This window comes from Nelusetta ayraudi, unplaced genomic scaffold, assembly GCF_046127955.1.
Source record: "Nelusetta ayraudi isolate G7.1 ecotype Tasmania unplaced genomic scaffold, CSIRO-AGI_Nayr_v1 ptg000031l, whole genome shotgun sequence".
Classification (NCBI taxonomy): domain Eukaryota; kingdom Metazoa; phylum Chordata; class Actinopteri; order Tetraodontiformes; family Monacanthidae; genus Nelusetta; species Nelusetta ayraudi.
The window spans coordinates 1,504,957-1,523,210 of record NW_027466081.1 but is presented as its reverse complement, the minus strand read 5'-3'; the positions used below and the strand labels follow the sequence as shown (position 1 = coordinate 1,523,210).

The 18,254-nt window shown below is 42.2% G+C and overlaps 1 protein-coding gene across 3 annotated transcripts in view; it reads right to left on the bottom strand.

The window, feature by feature from the left end:
* Positions 1-18,254, bottom strand: part of raph1a (Ras association (RalGDS/AF-6) and pleckstrin homology domains 1a) — a 40,072-nt gene that overhangs the window by 7,299 nt on the left and 14,519 nt on the right. Inside the window, exons 3-17 of one of the 3 annotated variants that reach the window (XM_076030809.1) lie at positions 14,104-14,238; positions 13,214-13,322; positions 12,876-13,015; positions 11,891-12,112; positions 11,022-11,174; positions 10,653-10,829; positions 10,355-10,429; positions 6,156-6,233; positions 4,012-4,086; positions 3,556-3,640; positions 1,949-2,070; positions 1,751-1,816; positions 906-1,049; positions 690-800; positions 285-383 (exon numbers count right to left, since the gene is read on the bottom strand). In XM_076030809.1, the coding sequence (XP_075886924.1) occupies positions 285-383; positions 690-800; positions 906-1,049; positions 1,751-1,816; positions 1,949-2,070; positions 3,556-3,640; positions 4,012-4,086; positions 6,156-6,233; positions 10,355-10,429; positions 10,653-10,829; positions 11,022-11,174; positions 11,891-12,112; positions 12,876-13,015; positions 13,214-13,322; positions 14,104-14,238 (1,791 nt within the window). The remainder of the gene's footprint in view (positions 1-284; positions 384-689; positions 801-905; positions 1,050-1,750; positions 1,817-1,948; positions 2,071-3,555; positions 3,641-4,011; positions 4,087-6,155; positions 6,234-10,354; positions 10,430-10,652; positions 10,830-11,021; positions 11,175-11,890; positions 12,113-12,875; positions 13,016-13,213; positions 13,323-14,103; positions 14,239-18,254) is intronic. The other 2 variants (XM_076030811.1, XM_076030810.1) reach the window with 2 other exon arrangements.

Below are 18,254 nucleotides of genomic sequence, written 5' to 3'. Positions count from 1 at the left end.
ACTACACACGTCCGTCTCCACGAGCCTCCTAGTGGCCACGAGAGCTGTTCAGCGTTTCTGTGTTTCTAGGGGCGCTACAGAGCAGAGGGATGATTTTTTTTTTTTTTTCACCAGATTTCTACTTTTAGCTGTGTTGACGTTTGTGGAAAATGTGGTGCGTTTTGGAGCATGTTAAGAGGGTCACATTGGGAGTCAAAGCTGCAAACGGAGAAAATGAATAATAAACATTAATAATAGCGTAATAGCAAGAGTTTGGCTGTCTGAAGCGCAGGATAAGACACTACCTTGGCGATGCGAATACTGTTGACCCATCGTTGGAGGGTTCTGATATCGTCACAGCAAAGATACTTGATGTACTGGGACTTTTTCTGGATCTGAGGATGCTACAAAGACACACACACACACACACACACACAGTCAATGACAATGAAATTCTCGACACTACCGCTCAATTTTGACAGCAGTCTTCAAAATGATGGCAATTTGAGAATATTTGATAGATTATTGGTCTTAATTTTAACAGGCCTTCCCTTTCTTCACCACTGTCAGACGTTATGAGTTCAGTACGTCGAACCAAACGACACAGCAGTTTCAACTCATTATAACTCATTGGCACGCACGTAAAAGTAAAAATAAATGAACATTGCAGCCTAAATGTACAGGTAAATAGTGTATGTATATGAATGTACCTTCAGCACCATGCAGTAGTCAGTCGGAGCCTTGTACTTGCTTTTGTAGTCCTGACCATAGTAGACATTAGCATGATCCAACTGGAGAAAACACACCAGGTCTCTGGATGCCTGAACAAACACAAAAAGGGATTTTTTTTTTTTTTTTTTTAAATAACATTTAGGTCTCATAGCCAATTAAATTTGTCTCACTGGATTCCCTTTTCGAACACACACCTTGGCCTTTCCTTTAGGGACATAGTAGATGCCAGAGGCCCTTAACAGAAAGTAGCGTTTCTTCCAAGACTTCTTCCCATCCTCTTTCAGCCACAGCACTCCCTCCATCTCCGGGACAGACACCGAGTTGCCGCCGAAACATTCCTGCCACAGACGGAAACACAAACAAAATTCGATACAAAATCACAAACAAACAAATATTTTTTTATTATATATATATATATTATATATATTCTTTTTTCATATTTTAAATGTCTGAAAGTGCCTTGGTCTAATTGAAATGACTAATATAAGTGCTGATGTGCGCTGAAATGTCACAGACGTTGTAAAGTAGTTGAAAGAGGCTAAGCCTGACTGTATTTTTCCCCGATGACAGTAAGCAGAGTGAGCTTCAGGGTTCACACCAGCCTTGTATAGTTGAGTTAAACTGAACCATATCTCTGATATGACTGTCTGATATACAGTATATTTATTATTTTTAGTCAATACAGTGTTATGGCCAATTTGTACAAAAAAAAACATTTCAGTGACAACGAATCATAATTTGTTATAGCACTGGTTGCTACAATGTCTCAGACTGCATTATCTGTACCCACTGCTATTATTTTACCGTCATTTTATTTCACACTTACACAAACACATTTGCAGGTAGTGAATTAAGCCTTCGCCAATAAACTGTGCCCAATTTTACGCACTGAACGTTTAAAGAGGAGAAAGTGAACACACAGACGCTGCAAAGACAGCCAGCAGTGTCCGGACCACAGAGACGCTGATGCTGTCGACACCTTTCAGAATGTCACAGACTTGTATTGAAGGCAGCAGCTGTGCGAGAGAAGCAAACTCACCTCCAACAGAGCCTCTTTGTTTCTTTCGTTCATCTCCGATGTCTCCTTTCGCCCCAGCAAGTAGTTCTGTCTCGGCGTGCAGGCCGCGAGTCAAAGACAGACATTTGGTCAGCAACTTGGATACGTCGACTACACTGTGTGACACGTTCAAGCCGTGCCCCTGCCGAGCCTCTCAAAGTGCGAGCGCGTTCGTCTCACCTGTGGATTTTTGAACAGCGCGTACTTTTCAATGCGTTCTGTGAACATCAGGCGGTTCTGACTGTCCCTCGTCCAGTTGAGCAGGTTCTCCACCAGGTTCTCGTGGTCCTCAAAGATGCGCTCTGTCCACAGACAATATTCTCTTCAGTGTTTTGGCGATAAGCCCTGTTTGTTACTTTTAAATTGTATGCAAGTCAGCAAGGCCATCCTGGCCAGCATATAAATACATTCCTGTATAATCAATTATACACATCATATGTGCGTGTGTACATACATATATGAATACATATGTATATATATGTTCATATATACATACATATATACACATATACATACATACATACATACATATACACACACACACATATATACACATATATGTAGACATATATACACATATACATACATACATATACACACACACATATATACACATATATGTAGACATATATACACATACATACATATATACACATATATATGTATGTATGTGTATATATATAGTATATACAAATATATACAGTATATACATACATACATATATACACATATATATGTATTGTAAAAAGTGTCTGAAAGTGTATAAGTAGTACGTAGCGCAATCAACAACTTCTATAATTAAACAACCTGATTCTTCCACTCAAAGAAAGAAACCATTTTTAATAAGGTTCTTTACTGAGTCTGAGTTCTGGGTTGGCCATGATGCATTTGCTCTTGATGAAGACAATTATATTAGCGACCTAATCACAACATATAACATATACTCATTAAATATTAGCATATTTATATTGTAATAAAAAAAACGGAAAACAACGCATCGCCTTCAAAACGCAGGCTAATTAAACTCGATCCTTTTTATAAAGGTTCGGTTTTCTGAATTAAATAAATGCCTGAGCAGTTCAGCAAGCCTCACTTCCCCTCCTCCCCCTCCTTCCCCCTCTTTTATAACCACAGTTTCCAAGAGGGGGCCTGAAGATGTAGGTTATATCACACGCATCAGTGCACTAGACCTACATAAACACAGTGTGTGTGTGTGTGTGTGTGTGTGTGTGTGTGTGTGTGTGTGCGTGCGCACACACTGTTGTCAAAGACTGTTATGGGGAGATGAAGCTCGTCCAGCGGTTGCCGGTACACATATTTTCATCCCCAAGGCAGGTGTATTTGTGCGTGACCTCTTTGTGGCTGATTGTCTGCGTGTGTGCGTTAGCTGCTGCTGGGCACCATGTTATGCCGACTCCAAAGCAAACCAGCGTCTACATAAAAAAAAAAATCAAGATGGGGGCTTTCTAGTGGGGAACTTGAATTGTCCGTGAATCCACCTTCTGTTGAGGTTTCTCTGATTTTCGGTCATTTGTCGCAGGTTTTATGGTAGCGGATATTATTAAGTGATTTTTTTTTTTTCTCCAGATTTTTCAGCAAGATGAGTTTTGTCTGATGTTCCAAATGATTGCCAAAGCATTAATATTTTTCAACTTAAGCAGTTTTAATGTAAGCGCTCTGCTGAGCTGAACATACCAGTTCCCCTTAATCGGCCACCAAACACAGGGTATCAGCTAATGAAAGCTTCATTCTCAGTGTGTATGTCTATGTGTGTGTTTTCTGCTCACCCATCTGCAGCTCACTGATGGTTTCGACCAGCGACCAGTCTGGGCAGTAACCACTGTGGGATTTTTCCAGTAGGCTGTCCAGGACCTGGCAGAACAGGAAATGCCGTTAGCACAACATCAGCCGGTGAGCGTTACACACAAACCCGACTGCTTCAATAGCTAGCATGTCAACATGTTTGATTAGCTGTGACAGTAGTACAGCTAGAGCTACTGTGTCTTTTCTTTTACACTAACTAGAGCAGACTAGGTCCAACTATTAATTGCAGATAAATTCTGATGAAAAACAATTGCATAATATATTGCGTTTCCCCAGTCTAATGGACCAGCTATAGACAGTAAAAGTGATTCCAGGTAATTATGTCACACAGCTGCTAGCTTCATTATTTAAATTCCTACCACTGCTGCTCCTAAAAGTAATGTTCTACGTTCTATGAATAACATGTACATTTCACCTACCTGTCTGACAGTCTGCCTCTCATCCACCATCATGGTTTTGGAGCTCTCATCTGACAAATGGACGCGAATCACCAGCTAGGAGGAGAAAGAGTCGGGATTATGATTACGAGGTAATGACCATTTATAATGTAGCCTCTTTTCCTGAGTCACCTTGAGACCACTATGGTTTATGTATTTCCGTGGAAATGCAAAAAACCATGTGCACCACAAAAGAAGAACTACTGAAGAACAACTGGAGCAACATGGATTACATTACGGAGTTCACCTGACCTGAATTTGAAATTTCTGACTGAGCAACAGACCAGCATAAAATGTGTGTATATATAATGTATATATTTTTATGTACGTACACATACAGTATATACATACGCATACACACACACATACACACACACACACACACACACACACACACACACACACACACACACACACACACACACACATATACACACAAGTCAAACTAGGTGTGCTAGGTGTGGAAAAACAATATAATAATCGGTAGACATGCAATAAGTGTTACATATACAGACAAGGACTGATGAAAATGGCTGATGCTGCAGGAGTCCATTAGTCCTTAAGTCCAGGAGCAGACCAGAAAGAGTATTCAGTTTATCCAGGAACATGCCCAGGGAACCACATGCTAGTGATAATTATGGCCTTTTCATTCTTCAAATTTTAAAATAAAAGTGCTTTTCACTTTCACTAATCTAATGAACAATGCTTTAAAACCAGCCACTAGCTGGAACGTGGCCCGGCTGTTTCCTGCCTCCGCATGTTCCAGAGTCTTATGTTGGTCCTGATGGCTAGTCAGTTGCTGTGTGACCTGGCCCCCTGGTTCCTGTAGAGCTCATCTGCACTACTGTGCGTGCTGCAGTCAACAAGTGACTGTAGCCAAGGAAACAATTGGGAACACCAGTTTAGGTCTAATGTCTATAATCTCAGGCTTAACAATGAGATTAGACCAGGGGCAAGCAGGTAGCTAGAGTACCGTCCGTCTCTCTGTGTGCCCCGTGTGCCCTGTGTGTGCCCTGTGTGTGTGTGTGTGTGTGTGTGTGTGTGTGTGTGTGTGTTTGATAAATCCAGGCCGCTAATCCAGTCCCTGTGCGGAATAGGGATTTAACTTGCAGTGGTCATTATGTTGAGTGCTCGGTGATAATGATGACCCCAGCTGTTATTGACCAGAGCTTTCAATGTGGAGTTACACTGACCTGACCCAGAAAACTAAGTCTGGCGGAAACGTGACACACAGACAGCCACGTGAAATAGTAAGTGCACATAGTGAAAAAAATAAATAAAATAAAATCATAATACTTGAAAAGTGAAGATATACTGTGTGCAGAGTAGGGCTGTCAAAGTTAAGGAGTTTAGTTAACGCGTTATTAACGCGTTAACTAAACTCCTTTAAACGGCACTAATTTATTTTTAACGCGCGATTAACGCCTGGTTCACACCGTACACGGAAGCACCGCGAAGATGGAGCGCGAGCCGCAGCCCTCCTGTTCAGGCCGGGTTCACACCGGCCGCGGAAGCGCAGCGAATAGCCGCGGGACGGAGCCCGCTTCCTTTTGGCGCCCGTGTTAACCTTGTTGTTGTTGTTGTTGTGGCGTCGTTCACGCCAAACTCAAAGCAGCGTGCGCCTCCGCGGCCGGCTCGCGCCGTGCAGCGATCGTTTCGGCGCCTGGTCTACTCTGTGCGCGATCCGCGAGCGATCCGCGTCAAGCTGGACAGGAAGTCACTCAAAGAAACACGAGAAAAGCCGGTTAATTTACAAAATAAAATATCGCGGTTGACGAATGCGATCATGGCTTGAGAATACTTCAAGGTTTGAGATTTCTTTTTGGAGAGTATTCGGATGGTATAACAATGTAATCATTTTGGAATGTTCCAATGAAAAAAAATTTCCACAAAGGAATTATTATTGTTCTCTCCAGTTTTTCCTCGAGTATAAGAAACACAATAAACATCTTGTTGAGTTACATATAGAGCAGGGTTTAAAAAAAAAAAAAGCAGTTATTTTGCGACTAATCGCAAGTTAATCTCGGGACAGTATGCGATTAATCGCGATTAAAAATTTGAATCGACTGACAGCCCTCACGGAGAGCAAATGTTTGTGCAGCTTCCTTCTTCATTTCATCACTCACCTTTTTAACCTGAGCCTCCTTGATCTTCTCCAGGGCAACTCGGATATTGTCTGCCTTCAGCTTAGCAGCCTGCTCCTCCTGCACACGAGAACACACACGCACACGCACACATACACACACTGTCAGCACACATCAATACAGCACTGACTGACTCCGCTGAAGTTCCCAATGAGCAGTCACCTACCTGATTCCTCCAACACAAATTCATTGTTTATTTTCAGCTGAAGCCTCTTTAAAGGAAAACAACGCGCAGCCCTGCTGTCTGCTCCGCACACGAGGAAAAACAACAGAATTCCGAAGATGCAAAACGTCCCTGAGCTCTCGATTTTGCCAGCTGACTGTTCAGCCGTTGTCCTTAAAGATTCCTCCCCCTCTCTCCGCTTCGTTCACATGGGTTTTATCATGCAAATATTCCCTGCAGACTGATGATTTCATCGATGCAGTCGGAAAGGAGCTTTGTCCAAAACCACACGGTTACAGCGGGGATCTATGCGCCTCGCTGTGCTGACTTCCCTTCTTCCGTCTTTTCATTATCGTCATGACCATCAATCTCTGTGACAGATGGTGGGTGAGATTGCACCGATGCTGAAATGCTACATGGAAGTGGATAGTAGTTATTGTCTCTCCAGAGGGGGGGGGGGATTATTTCGCAGGAAACAGACAGTCAGCTGAGCAACACTGGAAATAAAAATATAAGGACAAAACAGGATGCGAAAAAGCACAAGGGTCCAGTGTATCCTCCAACATAATCCCCGCAGGACCCAAACTGAGCAAATTATGCAGAGCAAATGGATGAGACGCCGGGTGAAGAAGAAGAAGAAGAAGCTGCCTGAGTTGGGTCAGGTTAAATTCCAGCAGAGGGGAACGCGGCGGAATAGCCAAGCACAAAATCTGCAAGCAAAAAAATAAAGGGAGGAACAGGACACAAGCATGAAATGAAATGAAAGGAAAACCTGCAGTGCAAAATTGTGCATCACTGATAGTCCAACCCGCCGGCTGAGCTCTCATTAATCTCGTTCCAAAGCCACTGCCAGGCAGCGATACTCGCCGACCAATTTTAACAGTGCGTTATCTCGTGACAATTCAGAAAAAAAGAGGCTACCTCCCATAAAGCACCCCCAGAGGAAGCCCTGCGAGCTGGCAAAAACATCAGAGAAAAACACTACCTTGTCTCTTCACATCCTTCCTGGCTGAGCCAAGCAGAGGGAGTAAGAGCGAAAGCCAGGGAGGCACAAATGGACAGTGTGGGGGAGGGGCATCGCTGCTGCTGCTGCTGTGCCTTTTTTTTTTTTTTTTTTTTCAGAGCGCTGATCTCTTTATCCAGGCACTAATGTCTCCTCCACACTCTCCCTCTTTTTTTTCCCCCTTTTTACGATCAATGCTACACATCTCTCACCTGTTATTACAACGACTCATATGTTTAGGGACTCTTTCACGTCCCTCTGACGTTGAATCTGGTCAAAAACTCAAGAGACACCGTCCTCAAGGGATAGTGAGCTTGTTGGTACTCGATAGCATATGAAAATGTTGGTGGGCAAAACTGTGAATGAGGTAAAATAAGGTGAGACGAGCCTTTATTTTTGGTCGCGCACTGAGGAGATACCACTTCATTACGCGTGTGGGCATTAATGTCAACGTATAAAGCACGACCCGTGGCCAAGCTATCATTTTGCTATTCGCTGATGCCAACCACAATGCACAAATCGAACAAGAACAGAAAGGATGAGGACACCTGGACATAGTTTTAGCCCGGCTATACTGGCTAGCAATCCCAGTAACAAAGGAAAAGGGAAACTGTCTACAGTAAAGCTGGATCAGAAAAATTCCATTGACATCCCACACTAGTTGGACTAAATACTAGAAGGAAAAAATGAACAGCAATAGGGCTCAGGTCACATGACACTTGTATTGCAGTTGAGAACCTGTAAAATTCTCTGATCTGTTCATTCTAAATTTGCCCCTGTTGAACACGACTCGAATGCAGCATTAAGCACAGGGAGCAGGTTGTGCCCCCCCCCCCCATCCTTTCGCTACGGGCACCGTGCGTTTAAGCTTGCAGCGCAACGCACTCTCCTTATTGCACAGATTTCCAGATGACCCACATTCTAAAGCCACTAAAATTAGTTTCTGTCAATGAAGAGACTGCGCTGCCTTTGAAGTTCTTAACCGGCGCGTCCCTGATGAGCGCGGGCTCAAAGCAGAGCCGAGCCATAAATGAAGAGAGAGGCAGCAGAAGTAGGCCAGCAGTGTGTAAAGTGAAGCGTGAGGGCGGCGGAATGCGGTTACTGCTGAGCCAGTGTCACACTAACATACTGAGAGGCATGTCACGTGCACCGCCAACAGACAACACTGCACTGACAGCCAATGGATGGGACATATGTGTGTGTGTGTGTGTGTATGTGTGTGTGTGCGCGCGCGCGTGTGTATGAGTATGAGTATGTATTCAGTGTATATATATACATATATATACACACACACGTATATATATATATATATATATATATATATATATATATATATATATATATGTATATATATATATATATATATATATATATACATATATATATATATATATATATATATATATACACACATATACATACATACATATATATCTTTCTATAAGTAAATATCTAAATATATATTTCTATTATATATGTATATATATGTAAATATATAATATTATATATACACATATATACTGTACATACATATGTATACACACACACGTATATATACATATACATATACATATATATACATATATATATATGAATTACAATTAATTAACCCTATTGAAATCGAACATGGCTTTTGAATTGTGGTTCAACAGAATCATAAAAAAATATAATAATGATAATAATGTAATTATAATGAAACTGGCTTGGACAAAAATTGACGGTACTTTTAACTTAATATTTTGCTGCACAACCTTTTGAGGCAATTGCTGCAATCAGGCCATTTCTACACCTGTCCACAGCCATTTTGGCCCAGTCCTCCTCATGAGCAAACTGCTCCTGGTGCCTCAGGTTTGAAGGACGTCTTCTCCACACCGCATACTTCAGCTCCTTCCAAATGTTCAATAGGATTTAGATCATGGCACCATAAGTTGTCCAATGTTTTGCTCTTAGCCTTTCCTGAGTGTTTTGGCTCATTATCACAGTTGGAGGACCAATGACCTGTGACTGAGACCAAGCTTCCTGACACTGGGCAGCACATTTCGCTGCAGAATGCCTTGATGGTTTTGAAATTTCATGGTACCCAGCACAGATTCCAGACACCCTGTGCATTATAAATCCTTCATGTTTCACAGTGTGTACAGTGAACACATGCTTAATTTTTTGCACCTGTGAACACAGAGCTGATTTGAGCTGATTTCCAAAACGCTCCAGTGTTTTCTCATCTGTCCAAAGGACATCCTCCCAGAAGCCTTGCGGCTTGTCAATCTGGTAAATCCCAGTCTCATGTTTTTCCAATTTGCTTTCAACTGTGGTGTTCTATTTTATTAAGTCCACTTTAGCTCAAGCAGCGGCGGCTGGTGCAATCTGATCCTGAGGTGCCTCGGAGTTCACCTCTAATCTCTTTGGAAGTTGTTTGGCACTCTTTGGTTACCGTGCTTTCAGACGCCGCGCGTTGCAAATTTTGAAAAACAACGTCAATTGTGTTTGAGCAAATATCAAGTTCAAAGCCCGCTTGCATGGTAGAGTGCAGCAGAAAAACAGAGTTGCGTCACTACATGAGGATGCATTCGTAGAGAGCAGCATCCTCGGTGGTGCACTTCATGCAATAAGTGGGCAGGGCCGAGCTCAGGCACGGTCACATCGCATCATTATTAAAAACTTCTGCAATGCCCTGCAGAGCTTTTCCAATTTACTACCATATCATCACAACCCCAGTGTCAAAACAACGTAGCTGAATTGATTTTAAACTGCAGAGCTAAGATTCAAAGATAGCTTTGAGTCCCGACACAGGCTCTTCTGTATGTAGCACACGAGCTCCACTTCACTGTCACACATGGAAACTCAGTCACTCCTGAGAAGAATTTATATGAAGCGCAGCGCAAACGGAAAAAAAAAAAGAACTACTAAAATAACCACTTAATAATCATGCTTTGCGATTCAATGGAGAAAAAAAAGGAGAATTTCATGCAGGGAGAAGAGGCAGGAGAAAGGAGGAGAGAATAAACAGTGTGTCACCTTGGTCAGCAGGTGGACGGGTTTCCCTGCTATGTTTTTCAGAATCAGAGAGGTTTCTCTGTCCAGGTAGGAGTGCTTCACAGACGGCGAAGAGAGAGAAAGATAGAGAGAAACAGCAAGTCTGGTGAATCTTCTGCTTTTGATTAGGTGAAAGTGGCAGTTTTTTTGTTTTGTTTTTCAGCAGGAAGCTGTGCGGTGATGCAGGGCCCAGTGGCAGAGAAACAAACCTGTGAAGCAGCGACTGGATAAACAAGACGGACTAAAAAGACGCATCCAGCTTGGAATTCATTCCACGTACCTCTGTGCTGTGATGAGAGTGACTGGCTCCAGCTGATTGGATGGCTGAGGGCTGCGGAGCATCTGATTCACTTGGGTTGGAGACACTGTCCAGCGAGTCCATGGAGGAAGCAGAGTTGACAGAAATCCCAGAAGCGGACGTGATGGAGGAGCGAGAGGAGTGAACGACCGAGCGCACCTGACGTGGGAAAGAAACAAAAAACAAAGCTCAGAAAATACGTGGGCTTTAATAAAAACTGTAAGACGCATTGTGGCTCCAAAGCTTTCGGCTCACAATCGCAGCGAACAGAAAATGCAGACAATAATATGCAACACTTAACGAGCTGCACAAGTCACACGTACTCTGAGCCAGCCCGAGAGCTTCTGTTACCTCGTGCTCACTGACGGTGCCCACCGATCCGGTACGCCGGTGCTGACGCTGGGACGAGCCGGGTCGGCGAACTGCGGCCGAAGAGGACGAGGCGGCGGAGCAGAGAGAGTGGGAGGAGGTCTGGCGCGCAGCTTCGTCCATACTGAGCGAGGCCTTTGCGAGAGAGGAGGGGAGCGCGCGGCAGCAGGAGGTGATCAGGTGAGGCGACCGGTCGAAAGACAAAAGGATCACGGTTGAGCAAGCGACGCAGCAGATGTGCACACGGTGAACTGTGTGTTGAAAGGTGCGGTGGAGGGACTCTGTGTTCACCACAGACTGAGGGCATTTCAATGAAGACTGTGAAGGTTCTCGCAAATTGATCCCTCCTCATTCTTCAGGGGCTGATGAGACGATACTACAGTGTCTTATATTAAGTCTGTGGGGGTAAATCGCTAGCTGGGTCACATCCTGCAAGTCTGCAGTCATATTGACATTGCAACGGTGCGAGAGAAAAGAAATGGCAGCCATATGTGATCTGCTATGAATCAGCTTTACTGGCAGAGAGGACAGAGGGTCATAATTTAGCTTTACAGGTTGCTTCACAGTCACAATATCAGTAAGAGCATCTTCCACATAGAAGACGCATGTATTGAAATGAGGAAAAAAATAACTTTGAGCGTCTTTGAGTACATGTTTACAGTAACTAACGATGGAAATCCTAAAGTAAGACTCAACCTTAATTTTAATGTGAGTATTCAATATATAATATGAAAGGCTGAATTTCACACGCTTTGTTTCAAAAACTTTTTTGCAAGCACATGAACAGAGCCACATGTAACGTCTCATTATAACCACTGACTTTTTTTTTTTATTTCAATCAAATATTTCACCTTCTCCATCTGGGCAGTGATGTCATCAAGACTGAAGTTGGAGGCCAGCGGTGGTCTCCCGTGTTGGCCAGAGGGGGCTCTCATAGTGCCGGCCGGTGACGCTCTGGCGCTGCTGCTGTTGCTGCTTGCGCCGCTACTGCCACCACCACCGGCAGCAGCACCACTGCTGCTCCCTGCTGGCTGCTGCCTGCTACTGCGGCCTGCCGGAGGCTTCTGGCGGACCTGGAAATTAACAGAAAAAAAGAAGTAAGTCTGCGTGATGTGAGGAAGAGTGGAAAAAACTGTTAGGTAGGGTCATGACAGAATAACGGTGACATTACACCTCAAAGTTTGATATATCAATGTAATATCTCATTGAAGACGTAACATCAATTTCCACTCAAACATGAGTATCTGAGATAAAACTTACTTTTATTTTATTTTTTTTTCTTTTCATGTATCAAACACTATTGAAACAATTCAATTGCAACAGTACAGTTTTCTCACAGTTCGGTATGCATCACAATTTTTGGGCCATGGTAACGGTACGGTTTCGATATCTCAATATAAAACTACTCTGACTAACAAAATTGTCTTGTAAAAATAATTTAAACTTGCACATGCAAATTGAAACGTACCAGAAATACTGTTGTTCAAACTGTGTATTGAACCGAACAAGGCGAACTGAACGTTTTAATAAACAATACAGATTATTGTTACATCCCTGATAAATACTACGCATCTTATTAATGTCTAGTCTTCAAATTGTTTATTTTCTATTTATGCTATTTATTCATAATTCCTATTTTTTCCAGTCCACATGAATTTTGTGGTTTACCCTCTTACATATAAATCATGGCTGTAATGGATCAAATAAGCCACCTGAGCTTCTCCGATCTCTTGCAAAATTCTTCACTCTTTTCATCAATTGCCATTCACAATGTCAGGTGTTGACAGAAGGGGGAAATAAAAGGTGACAAACTGTGTTTAGTATGCAAGTGTGCACCTTGGTGTCAGTCAGCCCCAGTCGGGCCATGCAGCCGGCGCTGTTGGGTTTGGCGTTAACGCTGCCAAGTTCCTGTTCAATGGAGCAGAGGTCGGCCATGAGAGCATCGAGGTCCACGTTCTCCCCCTGGTTCAGTGCCTCTGTACAAACACAGACATCAGCATGAGATGCTGACCCTGAACATGGCCTGATAAAATATTGGCCTAAAACAGCAGTTTACAGAAAAAAAATAATAAAATACAGAAGGAATATCAAAAAGGACATCTTGTTGCTCACTATGAAAAAAAAAAAAAAAAAAAACTATCGAAACAAAGCCAAACTTTGACTTGGTGTCTGACCGTTGATGTTGTAGATGGAAAATCTGTAGGAGAAGTTGGCCATGTTTGTATCCTGTCTGAGCGGAGCTTTCTGCTGAGGCGGCTGTGCTGGACGTCCATCATCTAGACTCTGTATGTGTAAGCAGAAAGAAGAACAGGTTCGTTTTTAATTGGTGCTAAACCTTTCCTTGTAAGAACAGTGAAGATGAGCAGAAAGAGCGTGGTTTTACACTGAGCATGTCATAGATGTCATATTTGCTGCTGAAAAGTAACGGGCTCTATTGGAAAACCCCATCAATATGCAACATCTGAGAGTTTGTAGATTACATTAAAGGTCCAGTGTGTAAAATTTGGACTGATTTATGATTTTCATATTGGTGAAAGCTTAATATACTGCGCATAAATACATTAATAAAAGTGTATATTCACAGTACAATATGGGTAATTTGGATTTGCTAACCTTAGAATATTTCTCAAATTTATATATAATGTACATAGATCAAGAGCCTTGCTCCCAGTTAGCTGCCATTACACATTGCCATATTTCTAAGGAAGCCCAATGTGGACAATCCAGCTGCCTGACAGTGTGTTTGGTCGTTAGGGTGAACACTCGCGACTTCAAATAAATCAGCAAAGGAGAAGGCGGACGAGGTATCCAAGTTTGGGTGCACAGGCCACCGTAGTTCACTGGCAAACTCAGGAGAGGGAGGGAGAGTGAAAGATGCAGCAATCTAAAATATAACCACTTGATGTCGCCGTTTCTTATTAAAAATATGCAAATATTACACACTTAACTTTTAATGTAACGTTCAACACATTTAGAGATTTATTATTTTTTTATTTTTTTATTTGATAAAAGCATGCATGTCTTCAGTATCTATACAGATAATGAGCTTCACTGCTCTGTGTACCTGTGTGAGTTTGTCCAGTTCTCCCAACCACGCTCCAAACATTTTATCCAGGTCTTGGTCCTCCTTATCACTGTCATCCTCTTCCTCCTCCTCTTCCTCCCTGACTTCCACCTCTTCATCTGAAAGCTGTTCCATCTGAAGGATACCCAGGAGGAAAAAGGAGAGAAGAGTAAAATTGAAAGTGAGACACACAAAGAGAGACACAGACAGAAATATGACTTCACACCTCGCGGTTTAGGAGCAAGGAGTGATTTCACAGTTCTAGCAAGTGACCAAAAGCCTGCGTCACACCTTCATCTCCAGTCATTTTTCCTTTTAAAAGGTCAACATACAAAAAAGATCAGTTTGAGACAATTTAGGAGATAAGGACGCAATAAAAAACAGATAAATAGACACTGCATGAGAGCAAGTAGCCATCTTTCCAGCTAGCTAGCACTAGCAGTGAAGCAGCCTGCGTCACACTTTCATCTCGAGTCATTTTTTTCCTTTCAAAAGGTCAACATACAAAATAAAAATCAGTTTGAGACATTTTAGGAGATCAGAACAGAGTGAGAAAACCAGACAAATAGACGCTGAATGAGCGCTAGTAGCCATCTTTCCTGCTAGCTAGCACCAGCAATGAATGGCAGGCCAGTCACAAGGGAGTGAGCTGTTCCAAGGCAGAGCAGGTAGGAGAGGGGGAGAGGAGCCAAAACAGCCTCTTCAGGCTGGCTGAGAGAAACACTTGTTTTGTGAGGCCTGTACATCTCAAACTAGGACAAACCTTGTTTGTTGTTGGAAGTAAACCACTATTAATGGATTAATTACACTTTGAAATGGCTATAATAGGAACACATCGCATCACACACACGCACGCACACTCGCGCGTAAGCAATACACACATGATAAACAACTTCCAAGTGAAAATAATCTCATTGATAATCTGAAAATAGTAAAATATCAATAATCCTCCCAGAGGGAACCCTGGCCTCCCCTTTTTACTCCAGCACTATTTTGGTGGCTTGTTTTATCTGCGTTAACTTTCTTCCTCTCAAACATTGATCAAAGACATTTGTCCAGGGTGCAGAGTGCTATTCCTGGGTTTTGGCTGTTTTGTTGCCAAGCCCTTTGGCAAATCTCTGGGGAGAAACAGCCAGCCGACATCCAAGAAAGATTAGAGAGCAGCGCGCCACATGCCTACATTCAAACACGTTGGAAACTCTCTCTCTCTCTCTCTCTCTCTCTCTCTCTCTCTCTCTCTCTCTCTCTCTCTCTCTCTCTCTCACACACACACACACACATACACGCTCACTCTTCTAAATGATAGACATTGCTAACCACTGAGATCTAATTGTAGGATTGTGTGTGTGTGTGTGTGTGTGTGTGTGTGTGTGTGTGCGTGCGTGTGTGTTTGTGTGTTGTCGGACTGCAAAGGGACCAGAGGACTGGTCTAAAAACAACACAGCTGCACTGGACTACAACAATCTATCGGCAAATGAAGGATCCATCCAAACGACCTAAACTAAATGTACTGAATCTTCAAACAAGTCGACAGCGACGTGCGCATATATAATTGAGTGTGGGGGGGATGAGATCATGCATCATGCATTTTTTTTAATTGAAATAAAGGCTCATGTCTAAAGGCAAACATTTGTTTAGCTCAATAATCATGTAACATTACACCACATGAAGCAAATACTGAAAACTACTTTCTTGAGGAAACCAATGGGGTGCAGGCTTACAGTAGTCCAGTGTGTAATATTTGGCCTAATTTATGATTTTAATATTGGTAGAAACCTAATATACTGGCCGTAGATACATTAATAAAAGTGTATAATCACAGTACAATAAAAGTAATTTGGTTTTCCTACTCTAAGGACGGCTCTCATATATATATATATATATATATATATATATATATATACATATATATATATATATATATATACATATATATATATATATATATACATATATGTATATATATATATATAAATATATATATATATACATATATATATAGAAGGATATACATAGAAGAAGAGTCTTGCTCTCAGTTAGCTGCCATCTTGCACCACCATATTTCTAAGGAAGCCTGGTGTGGACAATCCAGCTGCATGGCAGCGCGTTTTATAATCAGGGTGAACGCTGGAGTCCTCAAATAAACCAGCGAAGAAGAAGATGTGCAAGATATCCAGGTTTGTGGGCACAGGCCACCGTAGCTCGCTGGCAAGGTCAGGAGGGGGAGAGAGAATGAAAGACGCAGCAATCTAAGATGTCACCACTTGATGTCGCTGTTTCTTCCTTAATCTCCAAATATTACACACTTAATCTTTACATAAATAAGGTTCTGGGTCATGGGTAGTAAAAAAATATATACACATATATATATATATATATCATTGCTATCCACTACAAAGTTGACCATGGTCTGTGTGAAATGTAGTTCCAGCTATGCATTTTCCTTGAGAACAAAACAAAACAACAACTATCATTTCATAGCATGATTTACCCTGAATTATCTCTTTAACTAGAGGATGTTTTAGTATTCGAAAATGACAACAACAAAAAAAATAATCTGAAAACGAACAAGCTTTGAAGGAACATCTGATTTTTCATTCCAACCGGCACACTGTAAACAGAGAGTCCAAAACAGGACAACAAAGATTGGGAGTACAGATAATTACAAAAACTGACAGAGGCTACAGAAACGGGACTCCCGTGAGGTTTTTGAAGGTTCGTGCATGCACGGGAATGGTTTAATATACGCTGCGCTGTTTTTGCATGACCCCATGGAACTTAAACTTGCAAAGCTGCAGTCTCAGACAGAGTCGAAACGTAAGACGTAAAGATGAATGTGTGCCCAAAGTAAACAGTAATTACGCTGCAGCCACACTCCTCCCATCTGTTGGGCTGGAACCATGTAATCATCCTCCCGTCACTCATTCTTCCTACATTTTCGAGTAGCACCACATTTTGTCTTGTGTTCCCCGCATTACGCTCCTTACCATCTCTGAATGCAGTGCAGTTCATATAGCGCAGAAAGAACAAATTCTTTGAGGCCTTTGTACAATCGGAAAACATAAATCTGGAGAATTATTTTGTCCGCTGAAAAGATTTTTTATTATGAAAAACGTTTTCAAGCCTTTTTGCGTTACTGACATGCCAAATAAAACACCAAGCACAAAAAATAACTACCAGTACTTGCGCATTTCTAGCTGGGAAGGCTTTATCTGTGTTACTGTGCTGAAATTAGCCATTTTTTGCACAACTTCCTACATCAACATCTACACCTACGCGTTGAGCTGGTAGCTGATAGTAACACCTCTACAGACTCCTTTTTCTTTAAAAATGTTTAATGTGGGCAAGGCATCATTTGGCAGCGGGGCTGGGCAAGAGACATGCTTGTTTTGTAAGGCCTGACGGCTCAAATTAAGATTTTTATTTTTTATTTTTTTTGTTTTTTTACCAAACAAACATGATTCATGGTTAGATCCACGAAAAATGAATTTCTTAAACCTGGAAATGGCCATAAGAGGGCCCCTTTAAAACAAACAAACAAAAAAAATGGAATAATGTATTTGGAATCTGAATCATTTCAATCCTACCATCATGATTCTGTGAGAAGCACACGACCAGGGTTGGGTTTTTAGCATAAAGACCAAAGTCTCTCGATAACCCTCTCATACACATACTGATGGGCAGCGGTTGCCAAACTTGCCATGCCCAGGTGCTGCCAGGACCAATGGGAGCAATGTAGAGGTACGGGGACTTGCCCAAAGACACTTGGGACAGTCAGAGTCAGGACTCGAACCACTCGGACTCTTCCATCATTGTTCCGCCCAGCTCTGCTAACTGCGCCACAGTGACCACAAGCTTGAAAACAACGGCAACAAGGACACTGTAATGGCAGCAGTTTCACTTGTAACCGCATTACAGGACCAGCGTCGAAAGGCAAAGTCTTTCCTCACACATTTCATCTGGCCACCAGATGGTGTTGCGAGTCAGAGGTGGTCCGTTTCAACAATGAGAGATGTTAACAACTGCCCAAAACCTCTTACTGAGGAGACATCTGACTAACCTGCTTTGAATGACAGACATGAAGCTCATCCATTCTCCTTTAAGCAACTTTTTGGAAGGACATCCACATTACAAACATTTTTCAACAAGCA